The 24,003-nt window shown below is 38.4% G+C and overlaps 2 protein-coding genes across 2 annotated transcripts; both read right to left on the bottom strand.

Annotated features, from left to right (window-relative positions):
• Positions 1-97: 97 nt before the first annotated feature.
• LOC101172353 (short transient receptor potential channel 6) lies at positions 98-13,661 on the bottom strand. The gene is made up of 14 exons (XM_004076383.4): positions 13,351-13,661; positions 11,981-12,312; positions 11,452-11,584; positions 9,940-10,240; positions 9,429-9,614; positions 6,936-7,100; positions 6,612-6,855; positions 6,317-6,538; positions 5,238-5,502; positions 3,373-3,568; positions 2,625-2,825; positions 2,063-2,119; positions 1,849-1,924; positions 98-827 (listed from the first exon to the last, which is right to left on the bottom strand). The coding sequence occupies exons 1-14, from the start codon at positions 13,485-13,487 to the stop codon at positions 697-699; spliced, it is 2,646 nt and encodes an 881-aa protein (XP_004076431.2). The 5' UTR covers positions 13,488-13,661; the 3' UTR covers positions 98-696.
• Positions 13,662-16,400: 2,739 nt separating this feature from the next.
• LOC101167816 (angiopoietin-related protein 5-like) lies at positions 16,401-23,772 on the bottom strand. The gene is made up of 8 exons (XM_004076446.4): positions 23,386-23,772; positions 22,427-22,598; positions 20,750-20,853; positions 20,571-20,664; positions 19,552-19,655; positions 19,355-19,475; positions 18,136-18,321; positions 16,401-18,045 (listed from the first exon to the last, which is right to left on the bottom strand). The coding sequence occupies exons 1-8, from the start codon at positions 23,434-23,436 to the stop codon at positions 17,732-17,734; spliced, it is 1,146 nt and encodes a 381-aa protein (XP_004076494.1). The 5' UTR covers positions 23,437-23,772; the 3' UTR covers positions 16,401-17,731.
• Positions 23,773-24,003: the final 231 nt, after the last annotated feature.

Here is a 24,003-nt window from a genome sequence, read left to right as displayed (position 1 = left end):
TTGTAGGATATATATATATATATATATATATAGTACATATATAAAAAAGTAAGTCTTTCATTATTCAAATTGTAAATCAGGAGCAAACAAAGAAATGTTGGGAAAAGAATTGTATTTGTGATGTAGAATATACACTGGGCAGGCCATAAGCTCTACAATTGGGAAGGGGGGACTAATGAACTACTGCCGCTCTACAGAAACTATGTCCTAGAAAATTACGTTTTTACTTTTTCAATAAAGACGACATAATCACAATTAAATCACCACTGGGAACACTTTTAAAATAGGTCCAAAGATAATCAGAGTGGGTCTTTAAAACAGAGATGGAAAAGAAAATAACTTAAATAAAAACAAGCAACAGGCACAGAAAAGGACACTTGTCACAAAAGTAAAAGTTGTGTTATATCTTTTCAACCTCCAGACAGAATGTCGTTGTTTTAAAGGTTTTTCTTTTGGTTTTTTACTTACATACTTTCAGAACAGCCAGGATCATGACTCACATTTATTTTCAAGTCGTCACAACAGGCTTTTAAACAATTGTGACTATGCACAGAAAGGCTGGACTCTTACAGTGCGATTGTAGAACACAAAAAATGAAGCTGCTCAATGCCTTTGCTCTTTTTTACAATCCACCGATCTGTACCGATGGGTTAAAATGCACAACATCCATCTTGAAAGCTGACTTAGCATGAGCTGCTACAAGGACGATGAACTCATGTCTCCCAGCCTCCTCAACAGTCCATCGAGCGTCTCAGAGTTCTGGGATTTCTCCTCCAGCAGCTCATATCTCAGACTGGAGATATCTTGCTTGATCTCTTTCAGTTCACCTGAAACAAAAAAAAAGCAGATGGTATGTAATCGAAGCATCCAATTGTGGTAAAAGCAAGAGTAAGAAGAGGGCCCAGTCAATGGGCTAACCCTTGTGCTATCTTAGATGACCCCATCCTTACATTGACGTGTTCTCCCTACCATGACAAAGGTGGATAAAGGTGGAAAGAGCTCATGTAATCCATGGACACCAGTGAAGATCACAAATCATTGAAGAAAAAAGCATCAGAGCACTGTCTAGTGGGTCTAGATGACCCAACTACCAATGTTAAAGTGCCTAGGATAGCATAAGGGTTAAAACAGAGTTCTGCTCTAAAAAAAAAAGCAAAGTCAGAAAAAAAGAGGACTTCAGGGGATAAATAGTCTATCTGCAGTCCAGATCAACAAACTTGAAATCTCCAAAGACCCACTCCGAATAAATTTTTGTTTTTTGTGTTTTCAACATATTCTTGTAGCATTTTTCTAATGATGCGGGGCATATATTAAGAAAATGAAGCTTAAAATTGCATTTTGAGTATTTCTTTGTTCAAAATGTTTTGAATCAGGAGCAGACAAAAAAAATGCAATCCATGCATCTGCCTGAAGACATCTAGATCCATGAACGTCTTTGATTTCTTCCTCTGAACTGGCACCCGACTAAGAACTTGTACAGCTGAAGTGCTCCAATATTGCTCGCCATTTTTACTGCACTGATAATTCTAGGTTTGGGGGTGTGAGGGGCTGTAAGCTAGTGGGAGATAGTGTAAACAGATGGATGACGGGAAGTAGGGGTAGGCTTACTCCACATCAACATTCACTCCCACAACTTAGAGGTGAATTTTTACTGAACTAGTGCAGCTCTGCAGAAACTATGACCAAGAAAACGATACAAGTTTTTGGATTTAGGCTAAAAACGACATAATCATAATTAACAGACCACTGAAAAAACTTAAAATAGATCAAAAATGACTGTAGTGGGACTTTAAAAGCTTAAAAAGCTTTAAAAGCTTTAAAAGCTAAAAAACTTCAGGTTGGCTTTACCCTCAGTGATCTCGTCACTCTCTCTGTCTGCTTGGGCTTTTATGATGTAGCGCTTGATCAGGCGCTTCATGGTCTTCTGCAAGTGAAGGAAACAACAAGAACAAAAACACAGTGATGATGGGAAAGGAAATACTGCCAGTGTATTGCACAATCAGTTGCAAAAAGGAGCAGTTCATCCCAGTTTATGATCAGACAGCTGCACTGGCACACATACTTGGTATCTTGTAGGACTGGTCGAACCTCCAAACCCAGAATGTTTTCTGTCTCCAACCTGATTGGTTCAAATAAAATATAATCAGATGACGATTTGACAGTTGGGAAGTTTTGCTGTTTTTAGGTGTGACTCTCAACTTGTGAGAAACAACTGAACCACAGAGAGGCGCTCTAAACCTCTGCATTTATAGTCCTTTCATTCTGAGTGTTAGAAAAAATCCCAACTTTAATATAAAATGATTATAGCAAAAGATATTTATAATTGAAAATGATTTAGCAAAAATTATTTAAAAGAACAAAGAAACTTTTTTTACATTTAAGATAAGCTACTCTGTAGTAAAAAAAATGGCTGAAAAATGAAGAAATCACTTGAAATGTTTAGGAAATTAAATTAGGATTGTAAATAAACTCAGGTGTTAAAAAAAATTCAAAACTTTTTTTTCTCAGAACTATCAAGAAAACAATAAAAAAAAGAGATCAAACTTAAAAGGATGGTAAAATCAGTAACTTAAACAGTAACTGAGACATTTCTGTTCCTGTGTAGATTGTGTAATTGTGTTTACCTGAGTGAGTTGTATTTCAGTTTTGCTGGCATTGCATTTTTCTTTTAACTGCAGGAGCTGGGACTTCAGCGCCATGGAAAGGCCCAGTACGGTCTTTGGACTTGGAACCAGATTAAAGGGAACCGGGAGTGTCCGTCCCTCTTCAAAATAAGAGAACCAGAGCTTTGCCCTAGCAAACTTCCACTCAACATCAGCATCATCCTACAGAAAGAAGGGATGCAGGCTTTTATTTTTAAGTGCTAACATGTTTCAGATGAAGATGGATCAATAATCCAATAATAGGAAGAAAATTCTGAGGTGTGCAGTAAATCTAATGTGGAACATCTGTTAAAATATTTGAAATTGACTCCAGACAAATGAGTATGAACAAACGGCTTTGAACTGGGAACAATATTGGATCAAAATTATTTTACACTAATTAAAATGATGATAGCCTGTTTACAAAAAATGAAAATAAAAACTATCTTTAAATTATTCCTAAAGTGGTGGCTCAACAGTTAGGACTTAACACGTTTACAGAACTCTTGCCATTTTGTTCAAAGTTTTGCTTAAAAAATAGATGTTTGTGGACTTTTTGTAGTTTTTGCATGGTTTCTTAGCATTTTTGTCCATAATAATGTTATAATAATAATAATTATAATTAATTCTGTAACAACAAGGGTAGTTTGATTTTGTTGCTTTATCCGAAATGAATTAGAGGCTAAGAAAAATTGTATCCAAGGGATGATTAAAGGTTTCTCTGACATACCTCAATTTCCTGGAAGGAGCTGTTAATCATGGCAATGAGCATGTTGAGCAACACAATCACCATGGTAACATTGTAAACCCCATACAGAACATAGCCAATGTTCTCTATGAACTTGTGCCCATTGTTGATGACAACAGACTTGACCTCAGACAATCCAAATATGGCCCAGAACAGCGTCTTAAAGCTCTCTTCCAGGCTGCAGGCACAAAGGGGAAAAAAGACATGTGGAAATTGTTTTTTAAGAAGAATAAGAAACACTGGAAACACAACTGTAATGCTGAACACAGTAAACCAAAATCTGCATATTACTGCACACCCAGGTCAGAGGCTTTAATCCTGCTTTTGGAGTAGTTCATTACAAGTATGTAATCCATGTATGTTTTTTTATTTTTCATTTCTGACCAATTTTGTTTTTCTTTGTTCACCTTAAAACCATTTTTTTCCTCCCTTTAGTTTGCTTGGTCCAGTCTGATGTGTTCACTCTGTGCAGGTACTTTTGGACTAAAAAAATCCAGAAGACTTGAATTCAATTAGATGGGGATTGCTGAAAATGTTTACACTCTTGTTTGGTCTGCTTCCACATTGCACTCTTAACCCTTTAACAACAGAGCTCCAGTGTTGGCCTTTCTGCATTTACTGTAGCTCTTCAACCATTTGCAATGAATACAATTCCAATGTATTCTGAAGCAGACAGCTGATGAGTTACAGTAGTTCAAAAAGCGTGTGTTATCCCTTGTGCTATCCTAGGCACTTTAAAATTGGGAGTTGGGTCATCTAGACCCACTAGATAGTGCGCGGAACCTTTTTTCTTCAATGATTTGTGATCTTCACTGGTGTCCATGGATTCCATGAAATCTTTCCACCTTTATCCACCTTTGTCATGGTAGGGAGAACATGTCAATGGAAGGGTGGGGTCATCTAAGATAGCACAAGGGTTATTTATGGCGGGCGGGGACAGCTCCAGCATTGAAGGGTTAACAGCCAACTATGCAACAGCTGCACATTTGGTGGCAGTATTTGCCAAAAGAGAACCACTGACAGAGAGCTTTAAGAAGAAGAAAGCCTGTGTAGTAGATAATGGTAATCGTGTACCAATAACATCTGTCTTTTAACCCTTTTACAAAGGAGATGCTGCCAGTGACACTTAAATAACACACACTCTTCGATATACCATAACGCTTCGGCCTTTTTCGTGATCAGTCTGAATCAGCTGATTCTGACATGTAGAAAAGCTGATTTTCTTATCAGCTTAGCACCGATACACAACACATTACTAGCCTTAAGTGTTGCTAACCTGCTTTTCTCAATGACAAAATCAGCTGATTTACTTTGATTGTTTAAACACTTCACTACTGTGCAGTATTTCATATCAGTGCAAGACTTCTTTTCTCTACTCCAGAATCCGCTGGAATTACGTTAATTGCATACATGGTTGAAGACTAACAGTAATTGAAAGAAAGATAACGCCGGAGCTTTAGCTAAAGCTAGAGGGTTAACTATATCTTCCCACTGGACATTTTGCAACTTTTTTTTTTAATGGCACTTCTTGAGCTTTTTCTCTTTATGTCTTTTATTTTGGTTTATTACCACTGCTTTATGTGTTGTTTAGCCTATTTGTACTTACACTGTAGTGAACCTCTCCAGAGTTCACTTGCAAGTGAATCGTCTTCCTTATAGATCAGGATTTGCTTGTTTGCTCCTCACCAGAGTTCAAATGACCTTTAATCCATGCAAAAATGTGCATCCAAGTTGAAAGGAAAGAGCTTTAGTCTGAACTAAACACCACTGGTGTGAGTGAACCCTATAAAATCTGTGCAGAAAACGCTAATGTGTGAAGAGATTAGTTGTCACCATTGTTAACTTACGTGGTGAAAGCGTCGTTCTGTTTGGCTCCAAGGTAATATGAGTACAGGTTGAACATGCCGATCATGAAGGCTAAGAAGACCAGTAGAAAGATGACCATAAACTTGAAGATGTCTTTCACCGTTCTCCCCAAAGAAATCTGGAGTGGACCAAAGCTTTCATTGGCAGGGAGGATGTAAGCGATCCGAGAGAAGCTCAGCACCACGGCCACTGCGTAAAGGCCCTCTGAAACGAGCTGAGGATCAGACGGCAGCCAGTAAATTCTTGCTGCAAAACAGAAAACATTGGTAAATTCATTTAGACGCTATTTATTGATGCAGTTTGCTATTTCACCGTGAATTGCACCTCTTTGCAAATTACAACACGCTCTCTTTATTAAATTTGTTTTTGCTCTTAATATGAGTAAAATTTGACCATTTTCCTTTAACCTGGTTTGATCCACCCTTTGAAGATATGATTCAGTTCTGTCAAAATCAATGACTGCATGTCAGAAATTTGAATTTTCACAGTCAAATTTACAGTGTTGCACTAACCTAAAGTTGCTTTTTGAGGCACAGCAGGAGAAACTAACCCTTGCTTGAAATAGGCTGAATGTTAAAAGTTCAAGTGCATTCATGTTTTGTTTTTTCATCTATCAAAGTGTAACCCTTGTGCTTTCCTAGGCACTTTACCATTGGGAGTTGGGTCATCTAGACCCACAGACTTTTTCTTCAATGATTTGTGAACCTCACTACTGTCCATGGATTACATGAAATCTTTCCACCTTTATCCACCTTTGTCGTGGTAGGAATAACACATCAATGTAAGGGTGGGGTCATCTAAGATGGCACAAAGGTTAAAGTGAAATCAAAATAAAACACCAAAAGCAAGCACTTGTGCGCTGATTAAGTCCTTTGCCAGGTTATTTCTGAACTTCCAACATAAAATCTTTATGTTCTTTATGTCTAAAAATATATGAACCATGTGTTTATTCAGGTTTCTTATAATTAGAATCTCTTTTGCGAGACTTTCTGAAGCTTTGCATTGCAGTATATGAAGAATGGAGAATGCTGTAAGTTTTGGCAGGTGGGAATTTACTCACCCTGAGTGAAGTAATGGATTTCTGGGGGCAGTTGGAGCAGAGTTTTGTTGTGTTTGTACACATAGGTCTGGGCCATGTCAGCGTGTTTCATGGCAGAGAACCGACAGCTGAAGGACGCAAGAAAAATCGCCAACATCCCAAAGTCCAGAAAGTTCCATGGTTCAACCAGGTACTCCCCTGGTCCCTGGCTCCAGATCTCTTTCACTTCAGCCCAGATCATGCCTACAGAAGGATAAAAATACCTTTTTTTTGGAGTTTTTGTGATTTTTGTTTGTTTTCTTTCTGATTATCCTGCCTGTGACCCATGAGATGATGAGGATTTCCATCCAGGTGAAAGGTGTAGTGATGGTGCGGTGGAGAAGCTGTGGGTCCAACTTCATTTGTGAAGCCCCGGGTTGTTGATGGTGAGTCATGTTGGGCAGCAAGGTGGTTCCTGCAAAACGGTCTGCAGCATTCAGAATGAGAAGTCCCAGAAAAATTGTGAAAGAGGATGCATGGGCCACAAACTTCATGAAGGGGCTGCGCATCACTTTACCAACCTATGGAAATAATGTGAGAAAAATTATCCCTCTATAGATTCAAGAGTAAAGAGTTACCATGAATGAAAAGTTTGACATACTCTGCTGCTTGGAGTGATCCAGTAAGCTACAGCCAGAACCGGCAGTCCAATAGCCACCGCCAACACAACCAGCAGTTTTACACCTGTGGTTTGTTGTCTCAGACCAGGTATGTTCTCATACCAGATGCTCAGCAGCTGCTGCTGGCAGTTAGGATGAGCCACAAACTGGAAAATACACACAGTGGGGGGGGGGGGGGGGGGGGGAGCCTTTCAGTAAATAGTCTGCTTCCAAACTGTGACAAATATGAAGAGTTGACCTAAATAGACTGGAGCTAACACAACTGAACTCCTACGACGGAGTTTTAGGGCCACGGTGAGGAAAAAAAATTCTGCCCAACATGACGAGATTAAAGTCGTCATGTCGACTTTAATCTCGTCATGACGAGAAAAAACTCGACACAAAGTTTCGAGAAAAAACTCGTCCTGTCGAGATAAAAGTCGAAATAAAGTTTCGAGATTAAAGTCGCAATGTTGCGCGCGAGAGAAAAAAACTCGTAAATTTACGAGATTATTGTGGAAGTGAGCAGCACGCAGAGCAGCAGGTGATCGCCGTGCAGCAGCAGAGCAGACCGACTAAACTTTGTTGAACAGGTGAGCTGAATGTTAATTGATAACGTTCCAAATGTCTGGAGGCTCATTTGATTGATTCACAAGTTATTAAAGTTTTATTTATTGATGGTTGGTTTGCAGGATCACTGCAGCCCGATGAAGCCATGATCGGGTGTCCCTGCAGCTGTTTGCTTGAATCCTTTCTTCCTCCACCAGAGACCAGATCTCTATGTTTGTGTGATGCTTCTGTCTGAGGAGGAGAAGCACTTTTTGCCTTTATCAACGTTGTAATGCTAATATAACAGACTATTTTCATTCATCTTTGTTTTTTAATGATCAAACGGGTCGCTTCATCTGCAGGAGGGGGCGTATGTGACACTGTTTACTTCCGCATGGGTGATCGGATGACAGGTTCATGACGTAATGTGACAGATGAACTTCAGGTTATGTGAATGAAAAGGAGAATAAAGGCTGCAGCGATCCTCTACACCCAATCGTGTCTCTGAGCTCCTTATTTTACAGATGAAACTCCGCTTTACTGACACCGAACCCCGGAAAGACGGCTACAGGGAAAATAATTTCATTTTGAGTCGCCAAAAGGCTCAAAATCTCTTTGTTTTAAACCTATAATCCTGAAATAAAGCTTCACAAAAGGCTCCACATATTTCATCTTCAAGCTAGGCTCCGATAAACAGACAACTTCGGTGTTTTCTCCTTGTTAATCAATGAACTTTTTCCCGTAAATTTACGAGTTTTTATCTCCTAATAAAATTACTTTTTTTTGGTGGCCATTAAACTCTGTCGTAAACTCTGAAGTACAAAGCCACTAGCTCTCTAACAATAGCCATAACACTGAATATTCCTGAAAGACTCAGCTTCACTGCTCTCGCGCAACATTGCGACTTTAATCTCGAAACTTTATTTCGACTTTTATCTCGACACGACGAGTTTTTTCTCGAAACTTTGTGTCGAGTTTTTTCTCGTCATGACGAGATTAAAGTCGACATGACGACTTTAATCTCGTCACGTTGGCCAGAATTTTTTTTCCTCACCGTGGCCCTAAAACTCCGTCGTAGAACTCCTGAACTGAACTGATGGAAGAATGAATCCATTCTCCCTGTTTTGCCTACTGACTCTTGAATGGTTGATAAACATGAGTAATATTCATCACTTTCATATCTGTGTTTTGTAATTTGATCCCATTTCTTTGCAAGAACATTAGTTAAACCCACCATTAAGTTAGATTAAACTGACTTGTATTGATCAAAAACTTAGAGAGGCCTAGTGAGATAATGTAAGTTTAAATTAGAGGGCTTAAAAAAGCTTTACAACACAAAAAGCAGAAAAAGAAAGACTCATGTTTGGAGTTAAAAGGCAAGATTTAAAGACAGGCAATGTGAGAGGCCACCAAAAACACTAGCATCACATTCTTAGACTGGTCTGTAGTGAATGTTGGCGGAAAAGGTGTGGACTTGATTGATCTCGGAGGCGTGAAAATATCTTTAGCTACATTCACACTGCCTACGGAGATGCGCGCTCAAGTAGCCACTTCCAATGAAAGGTCTACATGCGCGTTTCGGGCTTCTGCATTCAAAACTCAAAGGTACAGTACATTTTTAAGAGGCTCTATGTACAAAACGCACAGCCATTGAACGTGTATTGACAGTTTAACCAGGTTGAACTTTGAACAATCAGGGGCTTGGATTTGGTAGTGGCGTGTGGATGGCATCTCTTTCAATTCACGTGCGTCCCAACTGCTTGAAAATTGATCATGAAGAGGAAAATAATGATTGTGTTTTGTGCCAGGCCTGAATTACATGACAAGCCTTTTATATATCGGAATAGAGCTGTGAAAGAAAAAAGGAGGATTCGCAAAGGCTGTTTGATACTGACATACTCTGTGGCTCTTTTTGCCTCTAACTGCCTGTTTGAGAGTGCACTGACCTTCTTGAGCTCATATTTAATGGCTAATTTCAGCCTGGTGAGGGGGGGCCGGCCTACGTCGTCGTAGCTGTGCTCAGAGGATGTTTCTCCGTTCAGAATGGCCTCCACCTCCTCTGTGCTGCGACACAGATCCAGAAGGCCCACCACGTAGTCCTTACACTGGCTGGACAGCTGACTGTAGTCATTCTGGACAAAAAGAAATACACAGCAGAGACGTGTTAAAGAAAACTTGATTTGGTCCAATCGGTTTTAAAAGAAGTGACAGTGACTACACACAAACGAAATCTGTTTTTTGGGATGTGAAATTGCCTCTAAACTAAGAGGAAACCGGCATGACTAATCTAAAAGATTGGGGTATTAATGTGTCTGTGACCCCAAAAAGTCTACATTTAAATGCCCTTATACAGAAAGTCCCACTATGAGAGCAGCAATGTTGGTAACTGTGTGATTAGTTCATCTGCCTCCAGGCTGCAGTTGAATGGTAAATATTGGTGATCATTTTGTTATTGACCTTAAACTCTTTCTCGATGTCCGCGAGCATGGCCAGCTCATTGCTGAGCTCCAGAGCTGCCAGCACTGGGTCCTCGTTGGACAGGGAAAGGTATGCAGGACTAGCAAGTCCTCTGTAGGCGTTGATCCTTGAGCGCGAGTGGCTGAAGGAGTCATACTGCTGCTGATAGTTGCAGGAGTTGCAGCTGCAGAAGTAGTCATGAGGAGGATCGATGCGGGCCCCTTTGCTCAGAAGGGTGTGAACGATCTCGTATTCTTGGCAGTGCGCTGCAAGGATTACCGGAGTCACGTCATGTGAAAACCTGTATGGGAGGTAATCATGAAGTTTTGTTATTTACAAAGCATATGAATCCGAAACAGTTTTGAAGAACACAAAGAGTTCTGTTGTTTAAAGAACCAGGCTGAAACTAGGGCTGTAACGACGAATTGATAAATAGATTTCTATTCCTATGATCCAACCAGATTGATCTGTCTGAAGCAGAATCGAATTGAATCGACCTATGCCATTAAAAAATTATTTCAAATTTAAATAAAGGGATGACAGAAAAAAATGTTCAACCATCATTACAGTCCTATGTGTGGAAACACTTTATTTTTGCATAGTGTGGTAGAATGTTCTGTTTTGCTTGTGTCATTTTGATGTAGAAAACCTCAGTGGACTGACCTTTAAGAAACTAAAATGTAAACGGATTTGCCATTAATTCTTTTTTACTCATTTGTTTGTACACATATTTACACATTTGATGATCTTGCAATCTGGAAAACTTCACCTGCACTGTTCAGTACCCAGGTAGAGAACACTGCATTTAAAATGATATGCAATTAATTTTAAAATGTTGTTTAAAATTAAGATATATATGAAGTTTAAATAACTTTTTTTTTCAGAAAAGTTTATTCCTGCATAAATATATCTGAGTAAATCTATTTGGTTGTACATAGACTCAGTAAAGTTCACTAAACCCAAACTTACTTTAAATGCAATTATTTAATACATATATATTTCAAATATCCCTTTATTTATTTCTCCCCATAACTTAATTTATTTTATTTTCATCTGTCACTGTATTTTTTATCTTGTTGATCACAGGATGCTGCCTGTTTACAGTCAGCCTATACCTAAATGATTTTAATTATCTGTTTTCAGAAATGTTTTAATTCATAATGAATTTAATTCATAATTTAAATCTCAACATACTGTATATATTTATTGAGTGATAACAAATGTGAAAGAAAGGTATTTTGTTGTAACTGAGGTGTCACTGATGTATTGTCTGTTTAAAAAGAAGGCTAAACCAGACTGAATCCTTTTAAATCAGGTTCGGTACGGTAAGCCCTAAGGGTAAAAAAATATTTGCTTAAATGTTGAAGAAACTGGCCTATTACACACAATGGTTGGCCATAGTGGGCTGATATAGACACTCGGACTTGCTTGACACTCATTACACAAATTCATTTTGTTATTTTTTAAACTTATCAAACCTTTACTAATGTTTTTGTCACTGAGCTGTCTTACCTCGTCCCATCTTCATCGTAAGCATAGAAATCATCCAACATGTCCGCTTGAGCGGGGCTGGCTGTCAGACGTCGGGAATCTCTAAATGAAGGGTGACCGAGCAATGCTTCAGTGATGCGGACATAGCCTTTACCTATAACACAAAGAGTTTACTCATGTTCATTTAGTGCAGGCTATATTAGACATGTAAAACACACATGTAACAGATTTTGTTGTTTGGCCCAGAATTGCAACAACTTGAATTAAGAAATACTCAGAAATTCAAATTTAATTTTCTTTATATATGTCCTCCATCATCAGAAGAATGCTACAAGAACATGTCAAAAACACCAAAAAATACCATTTTCATCTGAGTGGATCTTAACAAGTTATTTCCAAACTCTGACATGTAAAATATGAAGTTTCATATTTTTTCAACCTCATATTCTAAAGTTTCCCCTTTAAAAATAGTTTTTGCATCAGATTTTTGCTGTATATTGCTAAGTGATGTTTATTTATATGAATGTGTGTGTGTAAATGTATGTCTTACTGATGGCTAAAAGAAGAGCATCTCCCACTCTGGACAAATCTGCCCTCCCCAACAGCAGCTCTGTCACCTCCAAATGCTCATTGGCCACAGCCAGCTGCAATGCATTTTGGCCCATGTAGTCCACCGCATTGACATTCAGGTTGGGTACGTGGTGCAGCATCCGGCGTACCTCTGGTATGTTGCCATATTCAGCTGCTTCCAGGAAGCGCTGCTCGACCTCTGTCAGACTGACAGAGGGAGCACAGAACATGTAGGCGGGACCTCTCAGAGCCTGGCGTCTTTTAACAGTGCTGAGACGAGCCGCAAGCTGCTTTTCCAAGCTGCTGTGGTTGCTGCAGGGTCGGGTACAGAAACACTTATTCTCAGTATGTAACTATTTAAACTAATTAAAACAACTGACAATAATGAGAGCACACATTAATGTGTGTGAGGAGGATATCATCATCATTCAATCAGGGATGATGATATTGCTTCCTGACAAACAGCGTTCAGTTAAACTGATGGTCAAACGTCATCAATTACCCAAAGTACCTACTTTTTCTAGTTTCTCAACGTGTTTAGTTTTTCTAACATTGTGTTTTCCAATTTCTGTAAATTACTTTTGTTTTCCGAAATGTTTTCATCTTTCATACGGAAACCGGAAAAGGTAGGTACTAGGGGACATCGCTGACTGGATGACAACATTTGTCCATCATTTCAACAGAACGTTTTTTTGAAAAGGTCTTTTGACCTTTGATCCTCAGTCTCTTCTGATTGGTTCACCAGACAGACACAGACAGACAGATATATCTTTACTTTTGTTGCACTGTCAGAAAATTGGAGAAAATTATCCAAATTTCTCCAGTTAAACAAAATAAAATATGAACATTATTAAAATACCTATTGCTCACTGTCCTGTAAATGGATTTTTCCTCAGGCTTTGTCTTTTCTTTTTACAGAAACACAGACAGTAAGAAGAGATTTAGAAAATAGACAAATCAAGGAAATAAATTTGCAGTTTCATGGAAAACTTTTCAGATTTGTGAACCCTGCATGTATATTTATATGTAATTTGTCAGCCCAATGCAAATTATCGTCAAGTCAAGGTTAAACTACTCGATGTTGTTTTATAATATTTTTAATTCAAAAGAAAAGCCAAATGCCTAACAGGCACTGTATGTCTGGTATTCTACCACTAACAGGACATCGTTTCTTTTCCTGACTGTTTCATGCAAATTTTTGTTTCATAGAAATGTACAAAATTTGGTCAAAACCTTCATTAATTGGCATTGGATTAGAAGAATAAGCAGAACTTTAATTAAAAATGTAAACCAACCTTTTGCTCTTCTGCATAGTGGATGCAATACATAGAAAAGCCTCTGAAAACTCACCCAAGATATCGTCCAGGACAACAATATTCCTCCCCAAGATCATCATACATAAACAGGTTGTCCCGGCTCCTGTTGCCGGGACTGCTGGTGTCACCGGGTCGGCTGTTGCGCTTAGCTGCCAGCAGTCTGTGGTTCATCCTAAAGGTAGTCAAATGCTGTGTTCCTGCTTCGTGAAGGAGTTGTCAAGTGGCTATGGCATGTCTTCTTCTTCCCTCTGTCGCCCTCCCCCTCTGTTTACACTGTCCTTGAGAAAGAATGTGTCTTTCTGGGTCCCACTGTGGTCTTATTTACGTTGGGCATAAGATTTTACTGATTGTAAAGGGACCCCAAAAGACCAAGTGCAGTTGAGGGGGCTGGTACTATAACTGTTTATTATTTAGCCTGTCTTTTGTTCTTACAGTTCATCCATCAAACAGCAGCAAAATATAGTTTTTTATTTATTTAGCTGAAAAACAAAAATGTAATGTTATATCAAAATGATGGTTGTTCAATAAAGCGCTCCTGCTGCTTTTGAAGCAGCACTAGCAGCATCAACAGTTTTATTGCCTGGTGTGTTTTTTTTATTCAGTATGTTTTACTATGACTGATGGCTAAGGAACTGCAGATGAGATTCCTCTGGGTTTAAATTCCCAGAAGACTTTGCTTCCTGTGTGCTTCCACTTTCCACAGATTCCCAAACAGTGTGGGAACACTGGCGGATGTGTTCAAAGGCATGTAGAATTAATTAATAGCTCCCATTGTTTATAAGGAATAAATTTAATTTTATTGTGTTTTTCCTCGTTGTCTCGAACTTTAGTAACTTATTTTTTGACACCTCATTTTAACAAATGCAAAACATGTTATAATACATCATACAAAGAAGGAAAACAAAGAAAGAAGACATTCAGTTGTAGGTTTGCAGAAGGGAACGTTGCCTTTTATGGGCTTAAATGCTGAAGATTAGCTACTTTGAACATTTTAATAGGAATACAATTCACCAGAATGGCCAGGATAAGGGAGCTAAACACTGAAAAATGTCACCAAAAGGAGTTTTTGTTAAGACTACTTCCTCAGAGCAGAGCAGACTCATAATCTTTACATAAACACTGTCAGAAGAAGCATATACACTTGAATTGGAGATTGTGAACTTGCATGCATCTGCAAAAGTCCCCCCCCCCCCCCCACATGTGCATGTGCATGTGCATGTGCCAGAGCATTTATTGACCCAGCGACTTGCACAAAGTAGACCACACAGGGACCCAGACAAACCATGCTTGATAACGATGGCTGATAACGTAGAATTATCACCTGACATCCTGACATTTATCAGTAAAACTTGTATCTGTTGGCGAACACTAATAAATAGGAAGGTGAGAGACAAATTCCACAGCCACAAAAAATATATTTGTTTTTTTTTTACTAATGTTTGACTGTTGGTTTCTTCAAGCTATGAACTCAATCTCAGGATGCACCTCATTGTTCACTCTATTCCAATTCGGGATATTAGTTACCACTAGGATGTCAAACGCTTATTGGACTAGAATCACAGAATTCATGATGCAACATTGGAATGGTGTCTCTTTCTACCTTTTGTTTCTGTCTCTGTGTACTAACATAAAAATGATTTGATTTGTAAAAACAGCCTACATAAGATTATTGTTTGTATTTTTAAATTGAGTCATTGAAACAAAGACTGTTGACAAACAATTCTAAAGTCAGATGAGAAGTGTAGGGAGCATAGACGGACCCTAAATAAAAATTTCTGGGTATTTTTTACTGGATTGCATCATTTAGGCTTTAAATGGCTCTAAAGAGGAAGAAGAAAACAACTTGTTGCAACCAATTACTGTGAAAAGTAATCAGATTAACTCTAAATAGTTAGAAACCTGATCTCCCAGGTCTATGTGAGCTGAATTAATTTTCACCATACATCAATTTTCCAAATCCACTGAATCCCTTTTGGGATCATGGGGTTGCTGGAGCCTATCCCAACCACTGGAGGATGAAGGGGAAGTGCACTCTGGACATGTGTCAGTCCATCACAGGGCACCACTGACACAGGCAAACTCACAGTCATACCTATGGACAATTTAGATTCACCATTTGATCTATGAAGCATGTTTTTGGACTGTTGGAGGAAACCAGAATGCCCAAAAAATAGAACCAAGACCTCCACGCTGTGAGGCAAGACTGCTAACCCCTACACCTCCTTGCAGCACTGAAATATTTACCCTTGACCAAAATAACTGTAACTGAAGCTTCCCCTTAGAATTAAGGGAAATGTTTCATGAGATAATAATGTAGAGGAAGGGTCAGCACCACGTTTGATGAAAATCTAACACTATTTTGGAAAGGAACACTTTGCAGTTAGAAAAAAATAGTAGGGGTGGGGGGCTAAAGTCAGAGTCCTGTCCTCCTGTTGGTCAAGGAGTTTGATGGCAACACCCCCCCCCTTCCCCTTCCTTCCCCATGAGCTCTCCATTTGCACACTCTCCCATAGCTTAGAGCCCCTGACAACCCCAACCTGACATTACCGATGCATTGAAAAATGGTGAGTAATATTGGAGCAATCCAGCAGTACGGTTTTGAGCCAGATGCCAGCTCCGAGGAGGAAAAGGAAGTGATACATGGATCTAGACAAGCGAATGCACCAGAATGGAGTGGAGCAGGAAGCATGTGGCCCACCATTTTTTCGTCTGCTTTTGATTCACCATGATTTGAATAAAATATGTTTTTAGTATAGTCCGTTTATGTCCTCTATCATCAGAAAAAGGCCACAAGTACATGTTAAAAACACCAAAAACACAGTTTTCATCAGGGTCTTTAAGATATCCCTTGTGCTATCCTAGGCACTTTAACATTGGGAGTTGGGTCATCTAGACCCACTAGACAGTGCTCTGAAGCTTTTTTCTTCAATGATTTGTGATCTTCACTGGTGTCCATGGATTACATGAACTCTTTCCACCTTTATCCACCTTTGTCATGGTAGGGAGAATATGTCAGTGTAAGGGTGGGGTCATATAAGATAGACAAGGGTTACACAAAAAAATATACAAAAGGAGGCCTTTTTCAGTCATTAAAAGTTCATTCCCATCATTGGTTTATTTGTGCTTTCTTACCACTCAAGACCAACTATTCTACACAGATATTTCACAGAGATAAACTATGATTCCACAAAGGCTTCTTATGTTGTGTTGTGTCAGTTCAGATGAATTTTGAAGAGATTTCTTAGTTTTAGTCCTGCAGTTGTCAGTATGCACGATGAGCTAACACTCAAAATCCTGTTTTATAGCACCACCTGCTGGGGCTGGTCAGCTCTGATGTTTTTACTCAAAGGTGTTTGTGATGCAGAAAATGTTATTTTATCAAATTTTCCCATTTTTGATATGTAGCCTGTAGCTTTGTGATGGGAGCAAAGATAAAATGAGATTGTTGTTACAGCAGATTTTTCTATCTGAGAAATATAAAATGTTCTCCTTTGTTTGATCTTTTACGGTTTTAAAAAAATGTTGTCCGACTTCAGGATCAGAAGATTATGTTACATAACTTGGATGTTTGCTTGTTATAAATTTTTTTTAGAAATGAGAATAAAAAATAAACATCAAAGGACTTATGGTAAAGCAAAATTCATAACTGTTTACATCTTCATCATCATTAAAAAGCCTGGAATGTGATTGTAACAATCTACCAGTCATGAATATGGCATTTATCCTGGTCCTATATAGAACTTGTAAAAAAAATCTTCTTTTATGTTAGTAGGCTTTTGTTTGCCTTGATTTGTGTAAAAAAAGAAGTACAAACAGGATCTCCCAAAAAAGGACATGTTTTTTTAATTTGCTATTATATCTGACAAATCATTTTGGTTGTTTGCATGCGGGACTTTGAAGCTCTAACCCTTCGTCACACCACTTTCAACAATGCACATTCAAGAAACCACTTCCAATGAAAAGTTTAGGCTAACACATGAATATGCATATTTTTGGGCTTCCGCGCTCAAAACTCTCACCCTCACATTTAGCGATTCAGGTTTTTAAGTCCTATTTTGGGCTCTATGGGAACAAAATGCGCGGCCATTGAACGTGGGTTAAATGTTAAACCAGTTGAACTTTGATCAATCAGGGAGTCGGATTTAGTAGTGACATATGGATGGCGTCTCTTTCCCTTTTCATTCATGGAATTGCAAACAGTTTGAAAATTGATCACAGAGGAGTGATCTTTCATATATAGGATTAGAGCTGTGAAAGAAAAAGCCTGCAGTAAGATTCACGAGATTTACACCGCTTCAACTTTCGTACGACACCTTTTCCAACTGCAGGTACATGCGCTACTATCGGGTAGCAATAGTCCAATGTAAACACCAAATGCTAAACGCACAACACAAGTAAACGAAGCATGACAGTTATCAGTTATTGGTTGCAATCCTTCTGACCTTCATTGTAACCGATCTGATAGTGTGAGGGACTCCATTGTGCCTCCAAGTGTCCCAAAAGATGTGCCACTCTAGATTTTGATCTGAATCCCAGGGGGAGCCATTGAGGTTTGCCAGGCCGCACTGATTGAACCACCAGCCCGTATAGTTCTGCTTAATGCTGCAGCTTTCCACAATTTTGTTTCCAATGGTGCAAGAGGGGTTACAACCATCATTGTCCATATCTAGAGCACTAAACGGAGCTGTGTCCTGGTTCTGGTCCTGGTCATAGCCCCGGAACGCATCCCCTGTAACAAAAAATTTGAAATTAAGTGTTCATCATCAAGGGTTTCTGCAAGAGACAGAATTTTATTAAATCTAGAATATTTAAACCATACCGGCACTGCCTCCATATCTTCCCAGGTGTATTCTGAAGAAATTTGTTTCGTTATCAAGGCGGAAGTCATCATAGGAGGCATAAGAAGTGACATCATCATGGGATACAAGGGCAATGTGAAGCTGGAATCGAGCATCTTTCTGGTTTAAGATGTGATACACCTTCCTCAGACCCAACCAATGTTCTCCTGCAAGAGAAAAGTTTCAACAGACAGACGTATCTGGTATTGAGCAATCTCTAAAGTCACATTTCCATGATATGTTTTTTTCATAAAGGCTACTAGACGCCATCACAAGCTTTGGTTTGAGTCATATTTCAATGACTTAAGAATCCAGCTTTAAAGTTAGAGGCTGGAAACCTAGAACTCAAAGGTAGTCTTGCAAAAGGAACGTGAACTCACATGGCCCTAACGGTGCTTGAGCACCTGCTCTTTTTGCCTCGTAATAAAAAGTGCACTGGAGCCCTTTTGTTTTGTATTAACATTAATAAATTTATTTTAGAGATACAAGAAAAAAGTGTAGCTACAAAATCCTCCGGTATTCTATCAAACCTATCTTCTTGTTCTGAGCTGTCGCTTATGTCTTTGCGGGTCTGCTCGGACAAACAAAGGCTTTGCCACCAAGTATTAAGTGCTTTTGTATAGAGGGATCAAATACTCATTTCCCTCAGTGAAATACAAATACATTAATATAAATTATTTAAAGATATTTTCTGGATTTTCATTTTGATATTCTGTCTCTCCATGTTAGAATACACTTACCAGTAAAAGTATAGAATGATCATGTCTTTATTAAAGGGGCAAACCAACTAAATTAGCAAGGGAACAAATACTTTTTACTCTCACTGTTAATCTGCACTCCAGCCCTCGTTGGCAAGGTTGAAACCACAGCCTTATGTGTTCTTAAATAGTGAGACAAAACACAACTCTAAATGCAAGACAATGCAGAACAAAGTAGGGCCTTTGAAAATACAACTTAACCTTTCACTGTGGGAAATGTCAAAAAAGCAGGAATAAAATCCAAGAAAAATTACATTTTTAAAGCACCATAAGTCCATACCTGCCAGTAGGACTGGATGAAGAATAGCATGACTGCAAGTGGCCAATGTGTCTGAACAAGTAATTTTCTCCTATATTGTACCCTGAAGTTCCTAACATCTCAAAAATTCTTTGTCGTAAGAGAGAAGAGTCTCATAGTTGAAGATGTGCCATGATTTTTAACCTGCAAGGTGTCCAAAGCCATCAACATAATCAGCCCAGGGTCTTCTGAAGTCAGTTAAACCATCAATCCTCTTTTGCATCACTGTCCATCCTCCTCCCATGTAGTCCATCTCACAGAACACCTGCAGCACAGTTTGTTTTAGTAGTAACCACTAGCAAGTTAGACTGCATGAATAACTAACAGAAAAAATCAAGTACCTCGAATGAAGACTCTGTGTTCTCTGGGTGGATAATGTAAATCCCACTGGGGATCTTTGGAACGGCTGACATGAGGTTGTCCTTAATCTCACTGCAGTCCCGTCCTAAAGCAAATGTATGTTGGTACCAAATATTCCCTTATTGCTCTTGTCATAACTCCCACGCTGCACCTGTTCAAGTCATCAGTTTCCAAAGCTAATATTTAAAGTCCCACTCCAGTCATCTTCCAATCTATTTTAAAAGCAGTGGTCTTTTAATTATGATGTGGCCATTTTCAGCAAAAATTAAAAAAAAACTTGTGTTGTTTTCTAGGACATCGTTTCTTCTGAGCGACTGTTGGGGCGGAGTGAGCCTGCCTTCTTTTTCCATCACTCATTTGTTTACATGCTCTCCTGCTGGCCTGCAGACCCTTACATGCCCAACATAACATTAACAATGCAACAAAAATAGCAAACAATATTGGAGCTATCAAGCCATACAGCTTTGAAACAGACGCCAGCTCGGACGAGGAAAAGAAAGACGTATATGGTCTTATGTGTGTACAAGTGGATGCATCAGAATGGAGCAGAGCAGAAAGCTTGTACCCCTTTGATTGTAACTTGTATGTCACAGCTACAAGCTTTTTTTAATGACATTTTTTTCATCAGCTCCTAAATAACAATGATTTGAATAAAGAAATACTCAAAAATGTCATTTTAATCGTAATTTTCTTTATATATGTCCTCCATAATCAGAAAAAATGCCACAAGAACATGTTCAAAACACAGATTTTCATTGGAGTGGGTCTTTAAGTTGTAACAATGGGGCTTGGTTTATGCAATATGCCAACTTATTTTAATAGTATATGTCATGATCAACCTGCATCTCAGCTTGTATTAGGTATTGTTTTAAACACAACATTTTTTGCCGTCTATTTATAATGATAAAGAACATTCATTATCTGCAAGCCAAACAGTTATGTTTGTAAAGCGTTAACGTTTGTCTTTTAGTGTGTGTGCTCGTGTGTCTGTGTGTTTTACCATGGGATTGCACAGGTTTCATTGAAAACATCTCAGTGTTGCTTCTCTGGACATCAGCGCTGAGTGCCTGCATCTTCATCATCAGTTCACTGACCTAGAAACGTAACACTACTGTTGAAGCAGACAACCAATCCACAACACCCAAACTGTGTTTCTAACAAAGGAAAAACTTTTTTCACTTGATTACTGAGGACGTCCAGGGCTCTCTGCTGCTCCTCCATCACATCCCTCATCAGCTTCCGGGTGCTACGACCAAAGGCCAACAGTGACTGCTGCAACTGGCCTTCAAACACACAAAGGTAAAAAGTAAGGGCTTCTATGAGTGAGAAGATTTTTCTGTTGATATGATTCAATGAATTTTCTAAATGAAACTATTATTTGTATTTAGCCTCAAGTCTTAATAAATTTAAGACTTGCATCGCAAAACCACACAAGCATTCACACACATTTCATCATAGAGCATACAATAAAACGCATTGAAGTTCTTATTACATGAAAATATTTTTTAAAAAATTGTATTAGACACAAGGAAAGTTCACCAATTTCACATATTTCACTTTATTTAACTTTTAAAAAAAGTAAAGAAAGTTTATAAATGTCCATATGACTAAATTTTCTCAAAAACATGTTCATCTCTCTGCGAAGCCGTCCAAACATGCTATTCTCTATTGTCTCCACTCTTGCACAGGGAACTACAAATAGCGCACGCTTGAACGAGGGTTGATGACCACATTAGAAATTTGTGTTGTACCCTTTCTAAACGATCTGTATAAGATTTGACTTGTGCTCAAACTTGGTCATCCGCCCAGATCAAAAAGATTGCATCAAGAGCATTGGCTCTAGAAGGAATGTCATTTATGTGGATCTGAAAGGTAAGTTTACTGTCTAGGTTAACACCTAAGTCTCTCACTGAGTTCTCATGTTGCGGGGGCCTCATCATGGATAAAAGGCCTTCTCTTAATGTATTTCTGCATCTTCTGCTAGGACATCCATGACTATTGTGCATTAGCCAACTCTAAAGTAATTTTAAACATCAAAACTAAACATAAATCTCAGAACCGTTTTTGTTTCCATGAGGAGCTTGTTATTGACCACATGATTAAAAGAACTCCTATCGACATGCTCTTAGTATTTGGCCTCCACAAATGATAATAACCACAAATGTACAGGATAAAAGTGTTCTTCTATTTAAGTCACTAAATGAGTATGTATTGACAGCTTAACCTGAACACAAACATGAACTGCTTATACCTAATTCTTTACCTTTTGGCTTCAAATAAATCCAGATAATGTAAACTGGAATCTGCCACCTTGAGGCCCTTTTCTATGGTTACTTCAGCAGGTTTTTCCACCAACATTGAAATCCAGTCTTTTCCAGATGTTGCAAAAACTATGAACTATAGATTGCTCTTTCTCCACAAAATATAGCTGCTTTAATTATTGCAGTTTTAAAATCTTCACTGAAAACTTACCTTTCCACTGGCTTTTAAATTTGTTTAAGTTTCAGAATTCTATTAACTTTTTACAATTGCGTTTGCTTTTATCTATAATTTCAAAATATTTGGTTTTATTGTATTTGTTATTATTATTTTATTGCTTTGTGTGCTGGAGTATTTTTTGAAAAAACTTAGGTTGCTATATATATATATATTCTTCTAATAAATTGACCTCAAGTCATTTTGTGACGTAATCTATCAACAAAAAATTACAACTGAGACTTAAAGGATAAAACTTGGGACCTGTGTGTGACCTCCTCCCATCTCTATCCACTAAATTCCAGCTGAATTTCATCTATAATTTCAAGAGGTACTTATTAGATCATCAATAATTCAGTAAAAACAAAAGAAAGACTTTACCACAGAGGGAATGTTTTTCATCTCGGAGCAGTCTGAGAGTGATATCACATGGGATGGAGCAGGTGTCCTGACCTTTGCCCTCTGCAGGTGGTTTCTGGGTTTTGACAGGGATGTCAGAGAAGTCCTCAGGTAGAATTTCTGATTGGTTCAAGTGATCATGTTTTGTCTTGTTCTGGGGACGAAAAGCAACCAATAAAGAGAGACAAATTTACAGGCAGAGCTAAATTTATAGCCAGCTGAGTTAACTATAACCATGAGGGCCTTCAATGATATCTGAAGACCAATTTATAACATTTTTTTCCTTGTTCAATAGTTTTTACTTGTTCAGAAACTGTATTTATTGACACAACAAATAACAGGATTAGTTAATGTAATTTTACTTTGGTAAAAAAGTTAAAGAAGCAAGACTCTCAGCAGAGAATGTATGTATTTGAAGTAATCTGAATGCTGTTTCAATGCTATCATTTTATAAAAACCCTCACTAAAACTAAATCTACAAACTAAAAACTAAATAGTTAAAAATAACCCAGGTTGGGTTGTTTTGACCCAACTTCAGGGTTAAAAATAACTTTTTTCTTGGTTACTTTAACTAAGGGGGGGAAAAACTCAGGAAAAAATATAAATTAAAACCACCATAACCCAAAAAACTGGTGTTGATCCAAAAAGTAACCCAAAAATATATCCCAACTTGGAAAACCCAAGAATTGGGTTGAAGAAATGACTCAAGTGTTTTTAGTGTGTGAGTGAAGATACAATTTCTTTAAAATAATCTTACTAAACATTTAATAGAATCTGTAAAACTGATAAAACTAAATCTAAATGAATACATTTTAATCATATTTATCTTGAGTCATGCAGATTAAATGCAGCTTAGTCCTCTGACAGGTAAATAAACTGTCGGGCTTTAAGCTGTGTCATGTTATAATAAAGTTGTAAAAGACGGAAATAGATCTACATACTGTGGAAGACAGAAGAGGCAGAAGCAGCAGGAGAACAGTTGTCCACATCATCTCACTTTGGCTGATTATTTTCTTCAGGAACTTGATGGTCGATCTTTGTCCATCAGCTGACTCTGCTGCATTTCTTCTGCTGACTTTTCCACCAAGCCTGCTTGTCTGGCATTTCTGTGAAGCCTGCTGTGCCCGGCCCGAAGTCGTCAGAAATCATTTTTTCCTCACTGTCTTAACAAGAAAAAGTGGGAGGGGGCAACAACAACTACCACGCCCACTTTTCCTGTAAATTCCTGTGACCTACTCACACAAAAAAACGGGGGGTATAGTTTGTCAATGAAATTTAAAAATGTTTCAAACTGAATGAGCAGATTTTGGGAGCTGTAGAGAAAGGGTTACTCACTCTGGTTTCTCTTAGTGTTTTACAGTTCATATCCTGCCTCAGCATGAAAAACAGATGTGGGAAAGAACATGTGCTTCCTGTTTTATTGAACATTTCATCTCTGCTTGTGTCTCTGCATGGGAGCTGCAGCTAAAGGTGGGATATAGCAATGGCAGGGTGCCTCTTGATGTCTTGTGCTCGGTTTTTCCCTCTTTAACTCCTGGTTCGTTTGTCTGGAAACAGGT

This window comes from Oryzias latipes, chromosome 14, assembly GCF_002234675.1.
Source record: "Oryzias latipes chromosome 14, ASM223467v1".
Classification (NCBI taxonomy): domain Eukaryota; kingdom Metazoa; phylum Chordata; class Actinopteri; order Beloniformes; family Adrianichthyidae; genus Oryzias; species Oryzias latipes.
The sequence above is the reverse complement of the archived record's forward strand: the minus strand, read 5'-3'. Positions and strand labels throughout refer to the sequence as shown.